At 29.9% G+C, this 24,379-nt stretch overlaps 1 protein-coding gene across 2 annotated transcripts in view; it reads left to right on the top strand.

Annotated features, from left to right (window-relative positions):
* The window catches only part of LOC145839512 (phospholipid-transporting ATPase ABCA1-like), a 30,761-nt gene extending 13,341 nt beyond the window's left edge, over nt 1-17,420 (top strand). The window contains exons 17-46 of one of the 2 annotated variants that reach the window (XM_082947108.1): nt 170-351; nt 795-1,010; nt 1,361-1,591; nt 2,080-2,240; nt 2,624-2,728; nt 3,077-3,186; nt 3,750-3,888; nt 4,248-4,362; nt 5,713-5,846; nt 6,335-6,433; nt 6,787-6,822; nt 7,376-7,553; nt 7,867-8,019; nt 8,276-8,529; nt 8,849-8,966; nt 9,317-9,488; nt 10,083-10,246; nt 10,463-10,640; nt 11,671-11,832; nt 12,196-12,279; nt 12,604-12,742; nt 13,080-13,191; nt 13,653-13,868; nt 14,095-14,309; nt 14,600-14,796; nt 15,111-15,244; nt 15,673-15,735; nt 16,157-16,286; nt 16,567-16,680; nt 17,093-17,420. In XM_082947108.1, coding sequence (XP_082803234.1) covers nt 170-351; nt 795-1,010; nt 1,361-1,591; nt 2,080-2,240; nt 2,624-2,728; nt 3,077-3,186; nt 3,750-3,888; nt 4,248-4,362; nt 5,713-5,846; nt 6,335-6,433; nt 6,787-6,822; nt 7,376-7,553; nt 7,867-8,019; nt 8,276-8,529; nt 8,849-8,966; nt 9,317-9,488; nt 10,083-10,246; nt 10,463-10,640; nt 11,671-11,832; nt 12,196-12,279; nt 12,604-12,742; nt 13,080-13,191; nt 13,653-13,868; nt 14,095-14,309; nt 14,600-14,796; nt 15,111-15,244; nt 15,673-15,735; nt 16,157-16,286; nt 16,567-16,680; nt 17,093-17,248 — 4,467 coding nt within the window. In that variant the 3' untranslated portion in view covers nt 17,249-17,420. The remainder of the gene's footprint in view (nt 1-169; nt 352-794; nt 1,011-1,360; nt 1,592-2,079; nt 2,241-2,623; nt 2,729-3,076; nt 3,187-3,749; nt 3,889-4,247; nt 4,363-5,712; nt 5,847-6,334; nt 6,434-6,786; nt 6,823-7,375; nt 7,554-7,866; nt 8,020-8,275; nt 8,530-8,848; nt 8,967-9,316; nt 9,489-10,082; nt 10,247-10,462; nt 10,641-11,670; nt 11,833-12,195; nt 12,280-12,603; nt 12,743-13,079; nt 13,192-13,652; nt 13,869-14,094; nt 14,310-14,599; nt 14,797-15,110; nt 15,245-15,672; nt 15,736-16,156; nt 16,287-16,566; nt 16,681-17,092) is intronic. The other variant, XM_082947109.1, reaches the window with a different exon arrangement.
* The last annotated feature ends 6,959 nt before the right edge of the window (nt 17,421-24,379 follow it).

Here is a 24,379-nt window from a genome sequence, read left to right on the forward strand (position 1 = left end):
ATAAATATTTCTAAATAAAGTTCCATGCTAAATTTCTTAGTATACCCTGTTATAATTTCATTTATTCATTTAAACTGCCTCAACTCACAATGACGTGTCTAATAAAAATAAGTAACATGTTGCATTTAAAGTGAGTATGAAACAAATTTAGTCTATTATTACGTCACAGTGCCTGTTGTCATCGGTGGCGTTCGGTTACGGGGCGGGGTACGTGTCTAAGTACGAGCAGGGTGGGACCGGTATCCAGTTCGACAATTGGGCGTCCAGTCCCGACCCCGAGGACGAGATGACGTTCCTCATCAGCTGGGTGATGATGCTGGCGGATGGAGCTATCTATCTGATCCTCATGTGGTGAGTTGTGATGTCATAATTGATGTTTAAGTGAGTTTATGGTTGGTAGATGGATCTAGTTGTTTGATACTCAATCAAATAATTGTACAATGTGGTTTGTGTTAAGCCATAACATACAAATTAATGTTGTGTTATATATACGGTGAGCGGTATACCTCGTCTTAATGTGTTAAGTATGACGTCATTATTTTTTTTTCTGATTTTACTTAATTTAACATAATTTTCAAACCTATTTATTAAACCTCAGTCACACACTAGTGATTGATATGTTCGTTTATGTTAAACTGTGTGCGAACATACTAGTTTTATTACTAATAATTGTTATGTACTTCATAAGTTTCTGAAACCCACAGTACCTTCACTAGCAGACAAACACACTTTTCTAGGGTCAAATTTTACTTTAATATTTTCGCAGGTAAAATTTTACTGTGATATTTTCGCAGGTACGTCGAAAACGTGTTCCCGGGTGAGTTCGGAGTCCCGCGACCCTGGTACTTCTTCGTGCAGAAGTCGTACTGGATGGGAGAAACATCAGAAGATCAGGATCACCATTTCGACGATCTGGAGGAGAGTTTGGAGGATGACAAGATAAAAGTTGAGGAGGAGCCGAAAGGCTATCCGCTGGGTGTCAGTATTGACAAGTTGAGCAAAACTTACGGGTTAGATATTACAGTTTGTTTTAAAATTAACATTGTTTATTAGTACAGAGTTTCGTTCATTTGTGTTTTTTTTAATTGGTAAAGTTTTGTATAACTTAAAACGTTAAAAAAATAAATTTATGATAAGTTAATAGAAATGATAAAATTAAAAACATTAAATATCACAAAATTTCAACCCAAGCAAAGAAGTAATTTGGTTCTTTGTGTTGATCGTTTTGAATAATTCAACATTTAGTTTTTATGACATTAAATCAGTTAGTTGCAGTTTACGATAAAAATTACACATTTTATTATTTTTGATAATCTGCAACAATAAAATCTAATTTATTTCTTATAATTGATCCACACAGCAACGGCAAGCAGGCGTTGGACAATTTGTCAGTGAAGTTCTACGAGGGACAGATCACCTCTTTCCTGGGCCACAACGGGGCCGGCAAGACGACCACAATGTCCATTCTTACCGGACTGTTTCCCGCCACTAAGGGGGGCGCGAGAGTTTACGGGGACGACATCAGGACCAACATGGACGGAATTAGGAACAAATTGGGGTTCTGCCCCCAGCATAACGTGCTTTTCGGAGAGTTGGTTTTATTTTATTGAAATTCATTTTTAATTAACGTAAAAAACAAACTTGGGTTTTGCCCACAACATAATTTTCTATTTAGAGTTTTTTTGATATTTTTTTATTTCCAATTAGCATAGGAAACAAATTAGAATACTACCGTCAGGCATAGTGTGTTGTTCAGAGAGTTGGTCAAGTTGATATTAAAATCTTAACATTTATTGACTTTCAAACCTAAACAAATGTTTACCATACCTTTTACCATTGCCTTTTAAGTTTTGCAAGTACAATGTATGCATAGTTACTTTTAGTTCTACTAATACTAAAGTGTTCTATCGTTTTAAGACACACCAACTTATTATAAACCACCCACATTTATTTGCATTTTTTTTCAGCCTTAAAGTATTATAACACATACAACTTTATCAGTATTTTATATATTTTTGATATTAAATTTGTTCAAGTTTTGCAGCACATGCAATTGTATAATATTTTTGTTTTTATCAGCCTCACAGTACTGGAGCACATGCAATTGTACGCGGGGTTGAAAGCAGCCAACGGCAAGTCACGTGACAAATATAAGGACGCGGATAAGCGAGAGATCGAACAGATGATCGAGGACGTCGGGTTGCCGGATAAGCGAAACGAGATGTCCAGAAACTTATCCGGTTTGTTTTAATTGATTGAGCATGTAATGTGAAAAAAAATTGAAAGCGTTTGTGAGGGATGAAAGAAGTTTACCAGTGCAAAATTAAATTCTTTTGTTTCCTTTATTTCAATTTAAATTATGACTCATTTGAAAATTATATCTATACTTGTTATAATATAAACTATCATCTACTCTCGTTTAGATTTTTTATTTAATCCTAAATAATTTTTGTATGTTCCTAATATTTTTGAGTATAACAAATGTTTTATCCACAAGAAGGTATGAAGAGAAAGTTATTAGTAGCAGTCATACATACTAACTTAATTATAAGTTATCTACCATAAAATTAACAATAGTATGATTTATTTACTTAATTTAACATCTCAATTTTCTAACCACTAGGTGGTATGAAGAGGAAGTTATCAGTAGCGGTCGCTTTCGTAGGAGGGTCTAAATGCGTGATTTTGGACGAACCTACCGCCGGTGTGGACCCTTACGCTAGGAGGGGTGAGATATACGTTTTATTTAATTAGTTTGTTATTTAATGTTTTACGGTAGATGAATTGTTTGTAAGATTTTGTGCGTGTAATGGAACTTGTAATATAAATTCAAACTTTAGAAGTGTGCATAGTATTTATATGTACTGATGTAAATTTGATATCTATAGTGTTAGGCTTATGGGAACTTTTATGTTTAAAATATAATGAAAAAATATAGTGTTTGTATGTATTATGTGTAAGTTATGCACTATTTTATGTATGGAATAGGTTTATATAACTTATTGTCGAAATTGAAGACTGGACTTAGTGTATTAGTATTTTTTTTTAATTTATTATTATTTAATTTTTATTTTAGGTATATGGGACTTATTGTTGAAATTGAAGCCCGGACGGACCATTGTCCTTAGTACGCATCATATGGACGAAGCTGATTTGTTGGGTGACAGAATTGCTATTATTTCACAAGTAAATAAATTTATTAGTGTATTTAATTAGTTTGTAGAGAGAAAAAACTGCTATTATTTCATATTAGTTCAGTGAAATCATTAATATATTAACGTATTAATGTATTTGATTAAGATTTAACTGATGATCTCGTTTGATTTAGTTCAAACGAGTGAAACATTGTTTCGTTAATAAAATTTGAAGATTTGAATTAATAAATATATCACACTTAATTAAAGTTTTTAGTGTTTTAATTGCTGCTATTTTACAAGTATATAAAATCATTAAGTTTATCTAATCATTCTCAAACTTTCTATTAACACATAATTAATAACAGACTGAGAAACACTGTAAATCAATAAAGTTAAAGTGTTTTAGGTGTCTTTCTGAAAACTTCTTTCTAGGGCTATTAAAACACAACTACTGTAAAATGTTATAAACTGTTTTCTTTATATCTTTAATATTTTATAACCGTTTATAAACAGTATTTGATTACTTAGATGAAAAAATGTTTTTCAAACACCTGAAGTATTTTATTATTTAATTATGAAAACAGTTTAAATTTATTATACTTATTATAATAGGGAAAACTGAAATGTTGCGGCTCGCCATTGTTTCTGAAAAGTTGTTACGGAGTCGGTTATTACATCACACTGGTGAAAAACAATAAAAAGTTGTCGGTTGCGAGTAAGATGGTGGAAGAGAAAGAAAAAGTTTCAGATGGTTAGTATACATAACTTTTATATAACCATTTCTTAAATTTGTCTGTAAGCATGTATGAAGAGTTCACCTGGAATTTTTCTGTTATTTAACAACGAAACCAGTTACAGAACAAAGAAAAAGTAACAGTGTTTATGAGGTTATTTTGGGAAAATATAAATTGTAATCTTTTTTATAATAAATTAAAAGGTAAATAACTTTATAAAATTCTTATAAATAAAATATCTTTATCGAAAAAAAAAAGTGATTTGTCTCATTCAATAAAAAAAAAAACAAGCAGGAAATACTCTGGAGGACTGATCAAGCTCGTACAACCTGTAATATTGAAAAAAAAAAGTTTATAAAAATGTAATTGATAACAGAATTAGAAGGAGGGTTGATGCAACTCGTGCAATCTGTAGTTCCAGTCGCCAAATTTCACGAGGAAACCCAAAGAGAGCTCACATTCATCCTTCCATACAAATCAATCGGAGAAAAGTATGCTTTGTACTTTTTTTATCTTTAAATTTTTCATTTTTACAATGTCTTAAAAACATTAGACAAAAAGTCAGGGTTGCCAAAAGACTTGAAATTTTGAGAAAAACCTGTATTTTCGAATAAAAATCACTAAAAAGTTTGGAAAACCTAGAGTTTTAAGAATTTGTAAATCTAAGAAATGAAATTTCGATTCGATACAAAAATCTTTCATATAAAATAGAATTATCTTCAATTTTTTTCATTTAAAAACATATTTTAACTAGCTTAATACTATCTTTTAATGCTTCTATTCTGTTTAAAACAGTTGGTTACCTAAAATTTTATTTTACACTAAAAGTGCCCCAAAAAACTTGTTTTTTAAAAAGCCTGAAATAAATTTCGAAACCTGAAAACAATTTTATAAAACCTTTGTCAACCCTGAAAAGTGCTTCGATTGGCAGAAGGATTTTAGAGTAAGTATATTTAATTAGTATATTTAAGTTATTTAGATTTAAGTAGATTTAATTTGTTAATACTTTCAACTTGAATTTGGTTTTTGAAGTTTTTTAGTTGTTTTATGTACCTAAATAAGTATTATATGTTTTGGTTTTAAGAAAACAAATAGAGAGATCTCAACTGCTGGAGGAGAAGTAATATATTTATTCTTTCAAAAATTTATTTTGCAAACTAAGTTTCGGTCAAAGACCTCGTCAGTGCTTAAATAAATCTTATTCAAATAGAATTCTATTTGAATAAGATTTATTTAAGCACTGACGAGGTCTTTGACCGAAACTTAGTTTGCAAAGTAAATTTTTGAAAGAATAAATATATGTACCTAAATAAGTCATGAATAAGAGTCCTGCATAAAGAAAAATCATTTGTTATAACTTTGTGTAATATGCTTTGGCTTAATTGAAACAAAGCTGTGGCAATTTATTAGATGAGCGTAATAGAAACATTTCTTGATAGACTTTTACTATATATACAATGCTTTTTACCTAAAGATTAAAAAATGCTTTATCTATTACAAGTTTTTCTAAAACTAATTTTAGCAATTTTATTTAAAAAACGAAGGTCATATTCTATATTTAAAAGTTTTTAGTTGTTGTTTCTAGTTTCTTACTAAACTTTTAACTTTATCTGTTAGAATACGCAGTTTTTATAGAGTTGACTTATTTAGGTACATATTGACTAAAAAATTTTATAATCAGCTGCAAGTTGATTAACATGCAAAAACTTGCATCAAACAAAACAGTTGTTTATCATAACTTCTATTGTCGAAATTCAACAACTTGGAATCTGAATTTAACTAAATGTTTCTTTTTGAATAGTTACAAGCTGATTTACCATCAATTAAATAATTTCATTCAGGTTTTCCTCACTGTTGTCTAAATTGGACGATCTTGGCATCGGATACGGAGTCACAGACACGAGCTTGGAGGAAATATTCCTCAACGTGGCGGAAAATCCCCAAGAGGAGGACAATGATGTTAAATCTAGCGGCTGTTAGTAATTAAATGTTTTTAATTGATATAAAAAAATATGGCTTAGCAACAAAAACATAAACCTTTACTGTTTAACACCACTTTTAAGTATTTTTGTTAAGTAAGATACAAAGTAAAGTAAAATGCTTCTAAAAAACATAATTAAATAAAGTATATATACAATCACTCATTAAAATAAAACCTAGTGCAAGTTTTTTAATTAATACAACTTTTTTTTACGGCAAGTAAAGCTTTATTGTACTTCAGAACTTTAATGGTGTGTGACGTAATAGTAAAATGGTGTAATAGTAAACGACAAATCATTGGCTTGTAGTTAAAAAGTGACTATGGTATTGAAATAAGTAGAAACAAACATGAATTTGTCATTTTAGTTACTTACTGAATCTTGCTTTGTGCATGCACAGGTTACAGTTGCTCTTCACAAACAACTGTTGAAACTCTAGTCACTAATTTTAACAATTTTGTAGTTTTAATTTGTTTCCATTCAGGTTGCAGCTGCCTCCCCACCATCAACAGGAAGAAGCGCCGAGTCGGATCAACATCGAACATCAGCTCGTCTCAGTCCGATTCCGCGTCTACTTCTTCAGGTTTTGTGACGTCATAACTAAAACATTGTGGCGTAGTTAGTTCAAATGAGCGTATTTTTTTTATAATTAGTTGCAAATGTTAATTGTTTTTATGAAAAAATATATTGAAGAAGTCAAATTAAATTTGTTTAAACGGAATGGCAGTGTTTTATACAATTTTGAAGCAAAACTAAAAAAAAAACTTTAATGCTTAATTACATTTAGAAAACTGTTTTAATTTCGAGATATAAATTTTGCTGTAATTAATTTAAATGCAATAAATTTTTTTTTAATTTTTGCTTAAATTAAAGCTGTAATAAAAAATGCAATCAATTACAAGTTAATTATAACATTGCATGTTTGTGTTTTTACAGAGCAAGTTTTGGAAGAGAGTCCTCTAATAAGAGATGGTTTGTGTGTTTTGTCGTAATAACAAAATTTACATAAATAGTTTTAAACCTTAAAGTTTGCTAAGTTTCACTAAATTGCATGCTATATATAAAAGTTATAATGTTTTATTAGTATAGTTTAAAAAAAATATAACGAAAAATATTTTAGCTTTCTAATCATTTTTGTAATTACAACCATTGTATCAAAACACGATTATCTATTTAAATTTATGTTTGAAAGAAAAGTTAAGTAATTAATATCATAATATAAGAAATATTTAAAATTAGTATTGATTATGAATTTATATTAAGTATAGTAGCGAAAAGCTTTAAAAAAACTAAAATAAAAAAGCTAATTTTCAGACTTTACTCAATAAAAACTAGTTTTCTAAGTTGTACAAATTAATATATGTGCTTTTAATTAGCTTGTTTTGTTTGTTTGCTTTTAAATTTTTTTAAATTATAAAAGCTTGATAAGTATTTTACATAACGTACTGCAATTTTTATGTATTTTTTGTAAATTTTCATAACAAGCTTCTATTCACTTCACTGAAAACATATTTTCAATTTGTAGGAGTGACCAACCCTGTATTTGCGAAAGAAAATGGTTTACCGCTTGATGATGATATACATCAAGGCATGCACGCCGCTTTCGATTCGTCGAAAAGCGCGGGAAGTTACATGTTGGCGGGAAAACAACTTCTATACCAGCAGTTCAAAGCCTTACTTACCAAGAGATTCCAGTATGCTAGGTAATAATTTTTATTGTTTTTTATTTAACCAATTGTCTTATGTCACAATCATTTAAATTTCGATCAACATATACTAGATAAATTGCATTATATTATCAAATGTTTATTGTCTTCCTTCAAATTACGTTTTTCTGTTGTAGCCTTTAAGTTTTATTTGGTAGTTTCTTAACTTTACTTATTTAAGTTTTACTAAAAAAATTTCTTATTTCTAAGCAGTAAAAGTGTGAGTAAGATAAACCTAAACTTAATTTCAACTATTTTGCAATTACAATTGTTATAAAAACACTAACAACTAAAAGCAAAACTCACTCAGGCGCAACCGGAAAGGAATAATCTCTCAAATAGTTGTTCCCGCGGTTTTTGTCGCCCTCTCTCTCGTGTTCACTCTGATAGTCCCGGATGTGGCTGATCAGAAACCGTTAGAACTTCAACCCTGGATGTACGGCGACACCAACTCTTTTTTCAGGTATTTAAAAGTTGTATCTGTTGTTTTCTATTATTAATATCCGTTTTATCCTTACCGTTTTATCCTATCGTTTGTCATAAAAGTTCAATTTTTTTAAAGACAAACAGTTTTCCATGAAATTGCTTTATTTAAAAACATATAAATTATATGAAAAGCTAATTATGCAGTAGTTTTATATAGCTTTATAGTTTGTATGTTAGAATATTAGTTTTAAGTACACAAAAAAATAAAAAACTAATAATATCTATTTCCATAGCAACGACGACCCAACAAGCGTGTTCACGTCACGCATGACCGACGCCATCACCTCGAAACCGGGCCTTGGCAACCGGTGCGTCCCCGACTACGACCCGACCAACTACAACAAGGACCCGGTTACCTGCCCCTCCGTGGACTCGTCCCTGATGGACTGGAACTTGGACGCGAGCGTGAAGGGACTGTCCAAGCTGGACGGGGACCGGGACACCTCTGTGTGCCTGTGTTCGGACCAGGCTAACATTTTGCTGGCCGGTGAGTTGCTGGCTTTGTTTGGTGAAAAAGTTAAAATATAGTTAACCTGGAAAAAGAAAGTATAAAGTTTCAAACTTGAATTAGTTAAGTTTCCTTAAGATACTAGTTTCCTTAAGGTTCAAACTACGTTTTGATTTTAACAATATATCTATTTTTTAGACACATTAATTTATCAAAAAACGCAAAGTATCTTTTTTAATACGTATATATATTTTTTAACTAAATTTATTTAAAAGTGTTTACTAGTTAAACAAGCAACAAAACATGTAACAGTTTTTCTTTCAAAAAACGTACTTTTAAAAATTTAAACTTAAAACAGAATGCGTTAATGGTACCAATGGTTCGCCGACGAGCAAACAAGTTGGTTGGACTTCGGACACCATCTACAACATGACCACCAGAAACGCTTCCGATTGGCTCGTTAAAACAGTTGACCAGTTAGTTCTGTTGTTTGATTGGTTAAAATTTTACTCATTTATTTCTTTCATTAGGTTAGTTAAAACACCTGGATCAGTTAGTTCTTTTATCTGTTAAAACAGTAGATGATTTAATTCTTTTATTTCATTGGTTAACACTTTAACCGATTTGTTACTTACATGGTTATTTTGTTTATGTATAATTTTTTATAGCTTTAGATTTTTTTATAGTTGTAGAGTTTTTTATAAGCACCAGTTGTTTCTACGATAAAATTTACTTTTGTACATATATAGTTTTATTCACATAAATATTAAAAAATGGACTTGTATACCTGATACAATATCATGTTGATAATAACATCTGTTTTCAGGTTTATCCAGGAAAGATACGGGGGAATATCATTGGGTGAAACCTACCATCCGATGTTGAACAAATCCCAATTGCAAGATGTTATAAAGATGGTTGAAGGTGTTTTGAATGAAACTTACACTGGAAGCTTGATCACTCAGTACGACGATTTCATCAAGACTGAAAACTCCAAAGTGAGAATTTGTTTGTATTCTGAAATAACATAAATGTAGTTTACTTTTCGAATTTTTAATAACTGCGGACATTCGATTATAGAAGAGCTTATTATGATTAAAAAAATTAATTAAAGTATTTTGAAAAACGGTTGTTGTTTTTTCTAGTTCTCCAGAAACATTTCCAGTTGGAGTAATTAAACACCTACAAGCATAACAGATAATAGTAGCAAACTTATTATTTTTCCCTTTTTTAAACTGTTGATGTTAAAGAATTGAGGAAATTATTATTTTTCAAACTTGCTCAGCATATTTTTAATTTAAATCACAAAAACTTATTTTCTTACCTGTCGAGTATATTAAACAAACACAAGTTACAAACATCCACAAATTAATATTCATTTGTATTTGTTAACGGTTTAAATTTGACGTTTTACCAAGTAATGGTTCGACAACAGTGGTTACCAAATCGAAATTATTAGTTACGAATTTGTAGAAGTATGTTTTGATTTTTTAAATATTTGCAAGGTATGGTTCGACAACAGTGGTTACCAAATCGAAATTATTAGTTACAAATTTGTATAAGTATGTTTTATTTTTTTTAATATTTGCAAGGTATGGTTCGACAACAGTGGTTATCACGTGATGCCGACTTGGCTCAACGTGCTCTCCAACGCCGCCTTGCGGGCAATAGTGCCAACTAGCGGTGAAAATTACGGAATCGTCGTCATAAACCATCCGTTGAATTTGACCGAAGCGAACGTTGACCTCGCTGCGCTGTTAGTATATTGACAATGTTTAAATATTTTTATGTTAAAGCTGTTTGAGTAGATGTGTAACACTTGCTATAATTAAGACCGTTTGGTAATAAATGCGAGTTAATTTTTGTCTAAAATTATGCATAAAGAGTTTTAACTTTTAAAACAGTTTGCTATGTTTAAAAGTTTGCTACGAAACCAGATCTTCTTTTTTTTGAAATCAAATATTTTCAACAGCACGCAGTCAATTACCAACACCCTAGTGGCCATCTCAATAGTGTTCGCCCTTTCCTTCGTGCCAGCTTCGTTTGTGCTCTTCCTCATCGAGGAAAGAGTCTCGAAAGCAAAACATCTTCAGTTCATAAGCGGAGTGAATCCCGCGAGTTACTGGGTTGCAACCTTCCTGTGGGATATGGTCAGTTTTATTTCAGTTAACTACAACTTTGATGATCAGAGTATGAATCAGGGTTATAATTTTTCAACTAAGGAAAGCACAGGTAGTCTTTGTATATAAAAAATTGACAGTAGACTCCGACTTTCACTAATAAAATTTTCCTATGGGATTCAGTGACTTTGATGTTTTGGTAGTGTTTTTCAGACTTATTTCCATTTTACTGTAAACTTGGGAAGGTCCTAAGTTCTTACTTTATTAAAGCGATTGTGTTTAAAAAAAAAATGTTAAATTTCCTAACACGTTAAAATGGAAAAATATATTTCTGAGTATCATAGGTAGTACGGTAGATAATGATTTTATGTAAAACTACTCGAGTTAATAGATGGCCTCTATAACAGCTCTCTGTATTATTAGAAAAACTTAAAGTTTCACGTAATATTAATAGTCTGTATTTCGTTACTTATTGAAGTATAAAAATATAAGTTGATTACACAGTACCTTTGTAACAACTTTGATGTATTTGTTGAAACATACTAATTATTGAAAATGTTAACATTTAAACTACACAAAACTAACTTTCATAACAGTTCCATAATAAGCTTTTTTATTGCTTATATTATTTTACCCCTTATAACATTTTATCTTTATAAATATTTTACAAATTTTTACAGATAAACTACACAGTCCCAGAGTTTATAACAGTGTTTATTTATTTGTTCATTTATGTTTACTTACATAGATAATTATTTATATTGTTTTACTTTTTACACATATATAATTATTTATTAATTTTTACAGCTAAACTACACAGTCCAAACGTTTATAACAGTGTTTATTTATTTGTTCATTTATGTTTACTTACATTGATAATTATTTATATTGTTTTACTTTTTACACATATATAATTATTTATTAATTTTTACAGCTAAACTACACAGTCCCAGCGTTTATAACAGTGCTTATATATTTGTTCATTTATGTTTGCTTACATAAATAATTATTTATATTGTTTTACTTTTTACACAAATAAATATTTTACAAATTTTCACAGCTAAACTACACAGTCCCAGCGTTCATAACAGTGCTCATATTCTTGTGCTTTCAAACCGACGCATACGTGTCTAGTGACAATCTACCAGTGCTTATTTGCTTGCTGTTGTTATACGGGTTTGCCATAACCCCCATGATGTACCCTGCAGCATTTTATTTCGATGTAAGTTTTTAATATTTTTATATATTCTAAATTTTTTTAAAGTTATTATTTATATTAATTGTACATTATGCTGTCTTCTATTTCGGTATTCGTTTTTAGTTAATTTATTGGAAGTAACTAAATTTAAATTTTAGAATCTGTTTTTTTTCGTTCATCTTTTAATTGAAATTAAACGAGAATAAAAAAATGTATAAAGTATCTTAATCGTTTTTTTAATATAAGCTCTATAAAAATCTTAAATATTTAAGTGCTCATGTTAAAAGTGCAGCATGAAAACCTTTCATTAAGAAAAAGTTATCTTTAGTATTACATTACTATAGTGTATGTAAAAACTTGTAAAAATTGTATATATATATAATATAGGTACCAAGCACAGCGTATGTTGTTCTAACTTGCGCAAATCTGTTCATTGGAATCAATACCAGTATTGCCACATTTGTATTAGAGGTTTGTTTTAAGTGTTTGTTATTAAACAACTAAAGTTATTTAGATCTTACTAAGTTTCCACTCATGTTAAAGTTGTTTTTGTTTTAGAGCTGTATTAAAGTATGATAATATTTTTAAATTTAAATTAATATAAGCACTTTTAAATAATCATGATTTGTAACATTCTAAGTTACAAATAGTGCAAAAGTGTGGAATTTTCTGAAGTACTATTTCACAACAATTTTTAGATACCCTAGCATGTTTTTATATAGTTATGTATGTGTACGAAACAATTAATTAAGCTCCTTCGAATAAAATAATAAATTAATATTGTAACAAACACAGGCTTTGGACAATGAGCATTTGGAATATGTGAACACTTATTTGAAGAAGGCCTTCCTAGTATTCCCACAATACTGCCTGGGCAGAGGTCTGATTGACATGGCATTGAATCAAGCTTATGCTGATGCCTATGCTCAATTCGGTTCGTTTTTAATTATACGGTTTAATTGCTGAATAAAATAAAGATTAATAATTTTCCTAGATATAAGTTATTTTTTTAAGTTTAAAATTTTTCAAAGAATAATTTTTGTTGTTAAAATGTGAATTTACAGGCTTCAAAAGCTTAAGAAAAAATTTGGATAAATTTATTTTATAAAAGAAACGTTTTTTAAACGTTTTTAGGTTATTATAAATTAAGACAGGTATCGACAAGTTTAAGTTTTTAAGTTTGAAAATGATCATAAGTTTAAATAAATTTTTTGCTAAAAAAGTTTATTCTAAAGTTTATTGTTTTTATAAAACAATTAATATTAACGCAGGTATCGATAAGTTTAAAGACCCGTTTTCAATTGATTTAGTCGGAAGAAATTTGTTAGCACTCGCTGTAGAAGGAGTTTTCTTTTTTATACTGGCATTGCTATTCCAATACAGGTACTTTGAAAAACTTATTTATTATGTTGTTATAATAGCCGTTATAAAATATTATATTGTATTTAAAATTTTACCTTTTGTACTGGCCTAATTCTTTCAGTACGGGTATTTTTTGAAAAACTACTTGGTAATTACTACTACTTTGGTTTGAAATTTAACTTTGACTCAAACAATAACGTGTTTTGTTTTCTTCTTTACTTTAAGTGTTTGGTTTGTTTAGCAAGAATTTCCAATTAATTTCTACACAAGGTAAAAATGTACTAACATATTTTCAAATTGTTAGCATATTCATTTATTTTAAGCTATCTCTTTTTATTTGCTGTCTGCTAAAATTACTTTTTTTTTAATCTTTTCATTTTATAAAAGTGATTTAGCTCAATTTTATTTTAATTTCTTAATTTAATTAACAATAAGACATCTAAAATATAAATTTTGTCCAAAAATAATATCAACTTTTTCAGATTCTTCCTTCCACGCAACGATCGATTTGGGGGAAATTTCGCCAAACAAACTTCGGAGAGGGAAATTTTGGCGGGAAGTTTGGAGGATGACGACGTCATCAATGAGAAGAGGAGAGTGATGGCGTCACAAGATGGCGACGAAGTGCTGCAAATAAAAAAACTGACGAAGATTTACACCAAGAGAGGAAGCAAGGAACCGCTGGTTGCCGTCGACAGGTTTGGTGTTTTATAAGTTTTTTATTATTTTGTAATATTTAAGTATGTGAAAATTTAAAATTTTCTTTTTTGTCTAGAAGTATTTCATTTATTTTTTTTGTATAATCTTTTAATTTGTGCAATATTTAAATAACTATTCTATTTTATTTCTTAAACAACACTACACTTAAGTTTAAATTTAATTTTTTTGTATTAAAATTAAAACAAAAAAATTTCTCCCCAACAGCATGACAGTAGGTGTGCCGAAGGGTGAATGCTTCGGACTACTCGGTGTGAACGGCGCCGGCAAGACCACCACTTTCCAGATGCTCACCGGGGACACCACCCCCTCTGCCGGCGACAGTTATGTGTGCGGACACAGTGTGACGTCACAGTTGGACGACGTAATGAAGAACATCGGTTACTGCCCCCAGTTCGAAGCGTTGAGTCACATGCTCACCGGTGAGAGTTTTCGTTTTTTAATCAAAAACATATAAAACTTTTTTAAAGTGTTTTAAATGAAATTTTTACTTTTTGAAGAGTATATAATTTTTGTTATACATTATTAAAAATAAGTTTATATATACAAAATAAGTTGAAATAGTTGTTTAATATTTTAAAGAAGCAAGTTAATCTTTTTTAATGAATTTTGTTTTTAGTTAAATTTTAAGTTAATCGGTAGCCGCATTAAATCATGCGGGTTCTACCACTTTTTTATTACTTTTGTTTTAAATTTATGTATTTTTTTTCAGGTTACGAGCACATGCAGTTGTACGCTCGGTTGAGGGGGGTTCCGCCGGAGGAGGTAGAGAGAGTGTGCGATTGGGCGACCCAGAACTTCGGGTTGGCCCACTACAAGGACAAGCAGGCGGGAACGTACAGCGGGGGTAACAAGAGAAAATTGTCCGCTGCCATCGCGTTCATCGGCAAACCTTCTATTGTCTTCCTTGTTTGTTTTATTTATTACTTTTAACTAATACTCTTTAAATTATTATTTTCTTTTGTTAAACTTGAACTAGTTTAGTGTTTGTGTAAAAAAAATCGCGTTCAAACTTTACACTGAACATTAAAGAATAAACATTTTTTTCAATAAGGAGTACCCTAATTAAAAGCTTCATAGTTTATTTACATACAGTGTTGTGCTAATTTAACAAAGAAAAATGCAATCAAGTTCGTACAAATTTCAAACGTCAAAGCACCGAACAATTATAAAAACAAAAATAAAATAATTAAAAGATCAGCAACACAATAATTTCTTGGTAGGACGAACCGACGGCTGGCATGGATCCCCTGTCAAGGAGGTTTTTGTGGTCACGCATTGGTGAAGCCGTGAAGGGTGGTCAGTGCGTCGTTATGACGTCACACTCCATGGAGGAATGCGAGGCGTTGTGCGGAAGGTTTGTGAATAATATATATATATATATATAATAAATTGATAATTAATTATATATACAACTAATATCTACAACTTCTATCTATTTTTTTATATCTATCTATTTTTCTATGATAATTGTTACTACGTCACAATTATCATAAAAAATTTCAAAATCTAAATTTCTGTTTACTATTATAATAAACTGTAACTTAATGAGGAGTACATGAAACTTTATATTTCATGTATGAAACAGCTGTATAAATTGTAGATTTTATAAAACTTTTTATAAAACCTTTAATATATATATATATATACATATAATAAATTGATAGTTAATTAGTTATTAAAAGGTCGGCAATTGTTATGTAAAGTTATTACTAATTACAAGGTTAATATATTAAAAGGTTGAGAATATTATATGTACTGCGATTAAATATATTCAATTTACAGGTTGGCAATTATGGTGAATGGAAGGTTTAGGTGTATAGGAACTACACAGCACTTGAAGAACAAGTTCGTCTTATATATATATATATATATATATATATATATATAAACTTACATTTACATATTGAAACCGTAGAAATTTTTCTTTGAAAATAAGTTTAATTAGTAGATTTCTAAATAGTAAAAGTAAAGTTTTAGTTGAATGAAATCTGTTACAATTAGAATAAAATATTCAAGCTATGATAAGCTAGATGGTTTTTTTGATATAAAATATTTTAAATTTAGATTAATTTTTAGTATAACTAAATAGTTTTTTATATTTGAAAAGTTAGAATAACTAAAAGCTTAAGCTTACATTTAGCTTTCAAGACATTTTCAAGTTTTTATTGTGTTTTCGTAATTTTTACAAAGTTTTTAATTATTTTAATAATTTGAAAAACATTTTTTTTTTGTAAATTTCAATAATTAATTACTGTTAAACACAAAGGTATGGAAAGGGCTACACGTTTTCGATAAAAGTTAGAAGTGAAATCGGTAGTTTGAAGGAAATAAAACAGTTTGTATCAAAATGCCTTCCACAGGCTTATGTGAAAGAAATTCACTCAAATATGATCATTGTTTGTTTATTTTACTATCATTTATTTTATGTACCTTAAGTATTTATTAAATTTCAAAAAACTTTTAAGTTTGGTTTTTTGTTTTGTAGAAATTAGGTTTTTAAAACTATGTTTTAGCTTAATTTACAGCTGAAAAAAAATGAAGTAAATTTTGTTACACGTATAAGTTTTATCAAGTTTGAATATTTTGAAGTCCAAACTCAGCCTGGTGACCAAATACTAGTATTAGCTGCATCTAATTTGTAAACTTTTAATTTTCAGAGTTAAATGACTTTTTCAGTATCAAATTCCATTGGAGGGTATGAAGTTAGCTGGTCTGTTTGATTTGATTGAAAAGAATAAAAACAAACTGGCAATAGAAGAATATTCAATCAGTCAAACTACTTTAGACGAGGTAAGACACGAAAGAATAACTAAATGTTATAATTACAAATTTTAAAGCTTAAACGTATTATTTATTTGTATTTTGTTAATTTTAAAACTTAAAATTACAACTTACTACAACTATCTCTTTAGTCAAATCCTAACAATAAAATACAAAAAGTAGAATTTTGTTTTACTACGGATAAATTTCATTCTTGTTTAAGTTTTCAACTGAACTTAAGTAAAGAAAAAAAAATTAATCTTTCTCACTTCAAAATCTACATTTTAAGTTACCTACTAATTTTCTCTGTTAAAGAATACTATAATTTAGTATGACGTAACAATATTTAACTAATATAATTTATAGTATACCTGCTAATTGTTATCTTTACTTTTGAAAGATTTACTTTCTCTTTGATAAAAAATCAATTATGACGTAACAGGTGTTTGTCGGGTTCGCTAAGACGCAAACCGACGGGGAGGAGATAGTTGACGTCACAGAGGACAATTCTTCATCCTCTATGACGTCATCAAGCAACGACGAGTCGCCGCAAATTGAAATGAAAAACATGAAGAAGCCGCTTTGTGAGGTCATGTGAAAAAAACAAAACGGAAAAATTTTCTGTTTTTAAAATCATGTTTTTCTGACTAAAAAGTTCAGTTTTTTTTTGTTTTATAAAAAATATATTTAGATTATTAAAATCATGTAGTTCTTACTCGAAGAATTTGGAATTTAAATTTTTTCTTATAAAAAAAAAAAAATAAATAAAAAAAAGCAACAAATAATAAGTACATCAATAAGCAGTTATGTAATTAAGCTTAAGCTTATTTTATTTTATTAATATCATATCTTCTTAACTAAAAACTATGGTGATATGTTTAATAAATACGTAACTGCATGCATACGTATACATATTTACAACTTTCATTATAATAAATTTTTATCGCTTTTTAAACCACTTAATACTTTTTTTAGTCCATCAAACTTTTTTATTTGTTTTTTTAAAGCTTTATTTGTAATAGTTACTTATTGCTTTTTTGCTTATTTCAATGATATGTTTTTTTTATCCTTAACCATGTTACAATTTTTTCTACCACTTTATATTACTGCTGTGAATTATTTTAATTTATTTAATCTGCCCAATCAATACTTACTTACGAGCAGTCTGCCATTTAATAATAAAAAAGATAATTGAGATTTTAATCGACAGTGTTTTGCAATCACATTCGTTTTAGTATTTTTTTTTAGTTCTTTTATTTCTAGTTTCTAGTGAACTTTTTCCCGTGAGTTTTAGACAATTTTTTTAAATGTTTTTGTACACAATAAAACGATTCTATCATATGTTGTTAGAATTAGTATTTTTTGTAATATAGGATAGTTTAGCTAATTTGTTTAGAATTAAAACATGTTTAATTATAGTATAATGAATAATTACCAAAGTCTTATAAGATACATTTCAAACTAATTCCCGTCGGAACTTTATTACGGATTTTAATTGTTTTATAACACAGTTCATACCGCTGAAATCATCAGAGGTCTTGGTTTTATCAAAAATATCGTCAATCTACAAACCTCAGCCTTCCAGCTCGTGGTCTAATGGTCCGAGTATCAAATATTAACTTGTGCTTGTCTCACACTAATGAGAGTCCAGGCTTAGGCTTTTGTTGATGTTTTCTTTACATTTTTATAATTTCCTATAGTATATCTTTTTAAATAGTGAGCACTTTGACCTTTTTGGACCTGTATTGATTTCCAGCTGGTTGTTTTTATAACAACCGTTTCTCTAGTAGAAATATTGTAGTTCAACCAAAGCGGACTTTTAGACGTTTCATACGCCTCAAGTCCTAGCTTGGCTCTGACTTCAGTAAGAATAGGTGAGGACTAAACAAACGCTAATACATTTAATAAAAGTTGCCTTGCAAACAAACCATCGAGCTCTGACTTGCATGCGTGTGAGTGTTATTTTTTATCGCTTGTTGTTAAACATTGTAAAATAAATTTAATGTGCCGAATCTACACTTTTAGTATTAACAGTAAAAAGTAATTAATTAAGTGTAATATTAATCTAATTAGTGTATCGTATTTCGTTTCTCTATAAAACTGTAGCGAAGTATACGTTGAAATCATTAAGATTAAATTAAGGATTTACTTTCTAGTCTAATTTAATATTATATATTAAGCAAATATTAGAATCTTCGTAAACTAAGTTAAGTAAGTACGATAGTTAATATTAAAAGTTGTATAAAACGTTTTATTAAGAATATCTCAAAACAACTAGTTAAAAGTAGATACGATCTAGTTGGTTACAAATAAGATATTCTATTTATAGTAAGCTATGAGTACTACCAGTAAAAAGCCCAAGGCGCTCTCGGCCAATAGCCTTACAAAGCTAGTTAATAAGCACGCTACGCGTGCCCAACCGGCCGAGAAGATATCAGGTACTAGTAGCAAACTCATAAAGGTAATCCCGAGCTTGATGCAGTTCCTGACCAACACGATGTTTTATCAAAACCAACTGTAACAGCAGAGGATTATAACCTTGATAATTTTCGATAAAGGTTGTTCTTACATCAGGTCCTACACCAAATATTTTGAGCGCTTTTTTTCGCTCAACAAACTATAATACAGTTTCATATAATAGTTCATTTTATAATATCACAAATTAGCTAATAAAAACTAACAACATAATTGTAATAATTTAAAAGATAAAATTTTAAGTACTTTGATCAAATAATTTGTACTTTGTAAAACCTGGAAATTTTTTTGAAAAAACGAGTGGCAACTCTGTGCTGAACAATGATAACTTGCCGATCACACGATGCTTAGTTGTTACTTAGTTACGCGAACTTGGACATTAACTGACTTAACGCGTTATAACAATATCGGTAACGGTTACTTAAATGTTGAGAATTGACTTAGCAAAGTTATTTAGCTAAGTCGACTTATGAAACGCGAACTAACTTAGACTATCATTTAAGCTTAGCCTAATTGATTAGTAAGATTGTCAGAATGCTTAAACTAATAGTATATAAAGAAATCGAGTCTTAGAAATAAAAAGCTATATTACGATGAATAGAAAATGCGATAACAAATACAACAAACTGTACAAATAAACTACTTCAATTCAAAAGTTCATATAAAAAACAGTCGCCATCGTACAAGTGTGCGATGCGAACACAACACTGGCAAGAAGAATGTTATCGCTAAGACACTAAAAACTAACTCACTAAAACAAGCGCGTTAATGAATTTAAGCGGTTTGAATATTTTGAGAGAAAAGAAAGTAAGAAAACTGCTTTCGACTGAGAAGAACACTGTTGAAGTGTTACAATAACCAATTATGATTTGTACTTAAATTTATATTCAAATCTATTAATTTTTAGTTATAAGTAAAAATATATAGAAATAGGGCAAGTTTAATGTACCTAAAAGACAACGAAAGAAAAAGCTTATTTTAAGTAGAGTCTAAGCCTTAAACTTTTGAAAGTAAAAAATAATTTATAAGAATATGAAGTACTACTTTTTACCCTAAAGTTATCAATATTCAAACATAAATGTCCATAAGTTAAATTTCAGTAGTCTACTTTTAGTTGCAAATAAAGATTTTATTTTAGAAGTTGGGGACTCTCGTGCAAGCGACGCCCTTACATCTTCCGGGCATGTGAGCAGCTTTCTCCCATTGCTCCTTCTCCATATCGTACGCCACCAAGTGCTCGCTGTCGTCCTGAAAAACGAAAATTTTCCCGCCGATCGCGTGGGCTTCCACCGACTTCGACCAAAACACCCGGATGGACTCGGGAGGCGGCTTGAGAGCGACGAACATCCGGGTCACGGGATCAAAACACTCGCCGGCGGGCGATGAGGGCAAGCGGTTGCGGCACCCGCCAACCACGAAGATCTTATCGCCGCGAACCACCGAACCGTGACCGTTTCTTCCTTCGATCATCGTCGCACCAAAATCGGACCACCGATCGGTGTGAAAGTCGTAACTTTCCAGCGTCCTCCCGCCGCTTCCGCCCGACACCAGAACCTTCCCCTCGTACAAGACGCACGAGGGCAGCAGACGCACCTCGCGCATGTCGCTGATTGGCCACTGCTTCAGTTCCGCCATCGGATCCCCCGATGAGAAAAATGTGGCCCAGGAGGGCGGTGGCGCAAAAATGATGCCTTTCTCCAGGCACGTAAGCGACCAGGCTCCAAGTTTTAGTTTCAAAAGAATACTTACTGACCGACCGGATGAACGTGCCATAGTAATATTTGTTGTAGCGGCCGCCTAGGACAAAAAGTTCCCCTTTCGAAAAACTGCTCGGTGGCAGTAACGGTTGATTTTCATTGGTGGATCCTTATGTTTTTTGGGCGCTTCGTTGCTCGCGTCAAACTTGATTATGCTTTTCAGCGACCTCCTACGGCGAAAATCGGCGCTGTCGAGCGAACCACCGCTCACGAGGACCGAGAAATTTTCTTGCAGGCAGCTTCTGCTCGTGAAGTACCTTTTCTCCCGATAAAAGTTTTCCTTGTTCGTAAGAAACCGTTCTATCAACGCCGCGCAATCGCCAACTTCGCGCAAAGAAGAAGACTCGGCCAGAATGCGCCGGATGGCGTGATCCGATATGAGCGGCAGTCTGACGCTCATCAGAAGATCTTCACCGAATTTGGCGCGCTCACTCAAACAGCGGGTCATCCACGCATCAACGCATTTGAACACCTCAACTTCGGACGTTATTTCCAGTTGAGGGTTTCTTATTATTTTTATGAAAAACTCAAAGTCTAGATCTAGAAATTCTTTGCTGTCAGCTATCATGCTGAAACACCTGACTATGTACGAAACATTTACCTTGTGGAAATTAGGTAAATAAAAAATGCTACTTAGCATGTAGTTAAACACAGCATTTTTTATGTTTTGTTTTGTTTTTTTGAACTTTTTAGTTATTTTGTCTTCGTCTTTGTTGTTCAGAAAAATTTTGTTCTTAAATTAAAACGGAGATTCCATACCTTTTGTCTCCTTCCACATTTTTTAGTGCTTCTGTAAAAAAATTACACAAATTATATTAATTAAGAATATTTTACATCAAAATTTAAACAAAACTGTAAATTAAGTTATTATGAAAGTTTCTTTAATAAATCATATAATAAGGAGATAATAAAATACACACATTCTAGTTTTCAGCTGAAAAAAATGTACATTTTAAGAAAATCACAAAATACTTTGTTTGAAATTTTACCTGCTTCGAAGTAGTTTTCACCGAACTTTTTTTAAATAATTAAAATGGTCGAAAAATTACCCTTATGCAGTAATTTTTAATACAGATTATAACAAAAAAAAATTTTTACTATATTATTTTATATGTTTATAGGCATATCATATTTTTTCTTAATAAATTAGTTTTAGAGCTAAATTACGCATAGTTTACGCTGTCAAAAAACTACTATATGTTTTTGTTTTTATTAGAAGAAAAAATTAGTGGTTATAACTTTACTTATAGCTATAAAAACATAATTTTATACTCAATTTTAGTTGATGTTGAAAGATTTGTATTTATATTTTTTGTATTTTAGTATTAAATTAACACAGCTTACTTTCTTCAAACTTATTGTGTAACTACGATATACTGTTGCCACTTAAATATGTGTACTTAAAACGTTTAAGGTGGTAGTTTATACTTTTTTTCTTGTAATTGTTATAAAATTTTTCAATTTGAATATTTACACAAGTTGTTATATAAAAAAGTTACTGTTTTGGAACTTATTTAAGGGTAGTATACACTACTTACTTAGAAATTATTTTATTGAGGTAAGTTTTAGTCGTCTATAACTTGAGAATCATTTAAGTTAAAAACTCAAAATACTAGTTTTTACACATTAAATAACGTTTAGGAATCTTTTCAATGCGTTTAAAATATTGTTTGTTTTAGAATTAGTTGAGCTTTAAGTTATTTCTGCTTTTATGACGTTATAATTATATAAAAAAATAGTAAAATGCAGATTAAAAGAGTTGTTTACTGTATTTTTCAAAATTGCTTCTAAATATGAACTACAAACTTATATAAATTTTTTAGTTTGTGTTTCAATCATATGTTGTTTTAAAACTAACAGCTAAACAGTCATCATTAGCTCTTTAAAATTTTCAATCAATGTTACACAAAAATTCATCTAAATCAACTCAAACTTATAACTAACTATTCTAAATTTCCAAAGTTTGTTTAAACTGAAAACTTTATAGAATGTTTTTTGACAGCACCCGATTATTAAGCGAACATAATTATCTGAACAGTAAGGCGTTTATACATACGCCGAACTTTTAGTTTTTAGCTGGAAAATGGTTTAAATAAAACAAAAACATCATGCGCAAAATTTTAGCTGGTTTAAGAAAGTTTTTATATAGACTTTATTATATACTTTCTCAATGCAAACTGTTGGGATCAAAAAAATTCGACATTAGAGTTTTTAGCTGATTTTTTTTTCACATGTGGCTGATTATTAAATAAACACATTGCGCATAAATTTAGACGATTTAAAGAAAGTTTTATGAAGGCGCTTCTTGACTTTATGTAGTTCCTAACACTTTTTGTAAGTTTTCATGAATATTTGGTTCTTTTTTTTCGAAAAATCGAGAAGCGCCTCAATAAAAATTTCTTTAGACTGTTTTAAATTGTGCACAATGTGTTTATGTGATAATTGGCTACAGGTAAGTTAAAATCAGCTAAAAACTTTAAGGTCGAATTTTTTGGTTCCATACAGTTTGCATTGGGTTAGTTTTCGAAAAACCTAAAATAGGCTCTATAAAATCTATTTTTTAATTCGGCTAAAATTTTGTACATAATTGTCAAGTGAAGTGTAAGTAAAAATTCCAGCTGAAACTCAAAGATCGCCAAGTTTTTAATTATCTTAATTAATAGTCACCTCTCGCAAATCTTAGCACATTGTGTCCACAGCAAAAAAGAGTAACTAAACGGAGAAGGTAACTAAAAGAGAGGTAAAAATATATCAATTATATTGACTGTTTTCTAATAATACATTTAGTTAAATGCATTTTTAGGACTTAATCACTCTTTTAGTTTAAAAAAAAAGTTTTTATTCTAGTTAAACATATAATGAAAAAGTTTTTTAAATAAAAACTATTCATGTATATACAACATTTTTCTGTTTTACTTTTTTTTGGCCAATAAAAATTAAACTTGTCTTTCATGGAATTAGAGAAGATCGTTATCGTATCAGCTGTGGACACAATGTGCGTTGATTCGCGAGAGGTGACTGTACTTCAAAATTTTTAAATACTATTTTAAATTAACGAAAAGAGCACATTTCAAAAAACAATTTTTTCATTCAAAATTAGCCAGTCAAAAATATTTCAAAAATCCTTTTATATAATTTCAAGGGTTTCATTTCGAATAAGATTACTTTTAATAAAATATAGTATTATTTTTATATGTTTAACGTTAGAAAAAATGTGGTTTTCAATTTATTATCTTCTATCAAGTAAAAATATAAGAAGTAGTAAAATATTTATTCACGTCTCTATTAGTTTGTTTTCAAAAATAAATTTTTTGACTTAATTTTGATTTTCGGCTAAATTAATTTACATAGAACTTTTTGACTCAAAATTTTATTTACATATCATTTAATATATTTTTCTAATAATAAGACTAGCTAAATAATAATTTTGATTTGTACTTATTTTTTTTGCTTAATTTTTAAAAAATCTGTAATATTACTGTAATTTAAACAGATTT

Source organism: Thalia democratica, chromosome 6, assembly GCF_965202585.1.
Source record: "Thalia democratica chromosome 6, ktThaDemo2.hap1.1, whole genome shotgun sequence".
In the NCBI taxonomy this organism is placed as follows: domain Eukaryota; kingdom Metazoa; phylum Chordata; class Thaliacea; order Salpida; family Salpidae; genus Thalia; species Thalia democratica.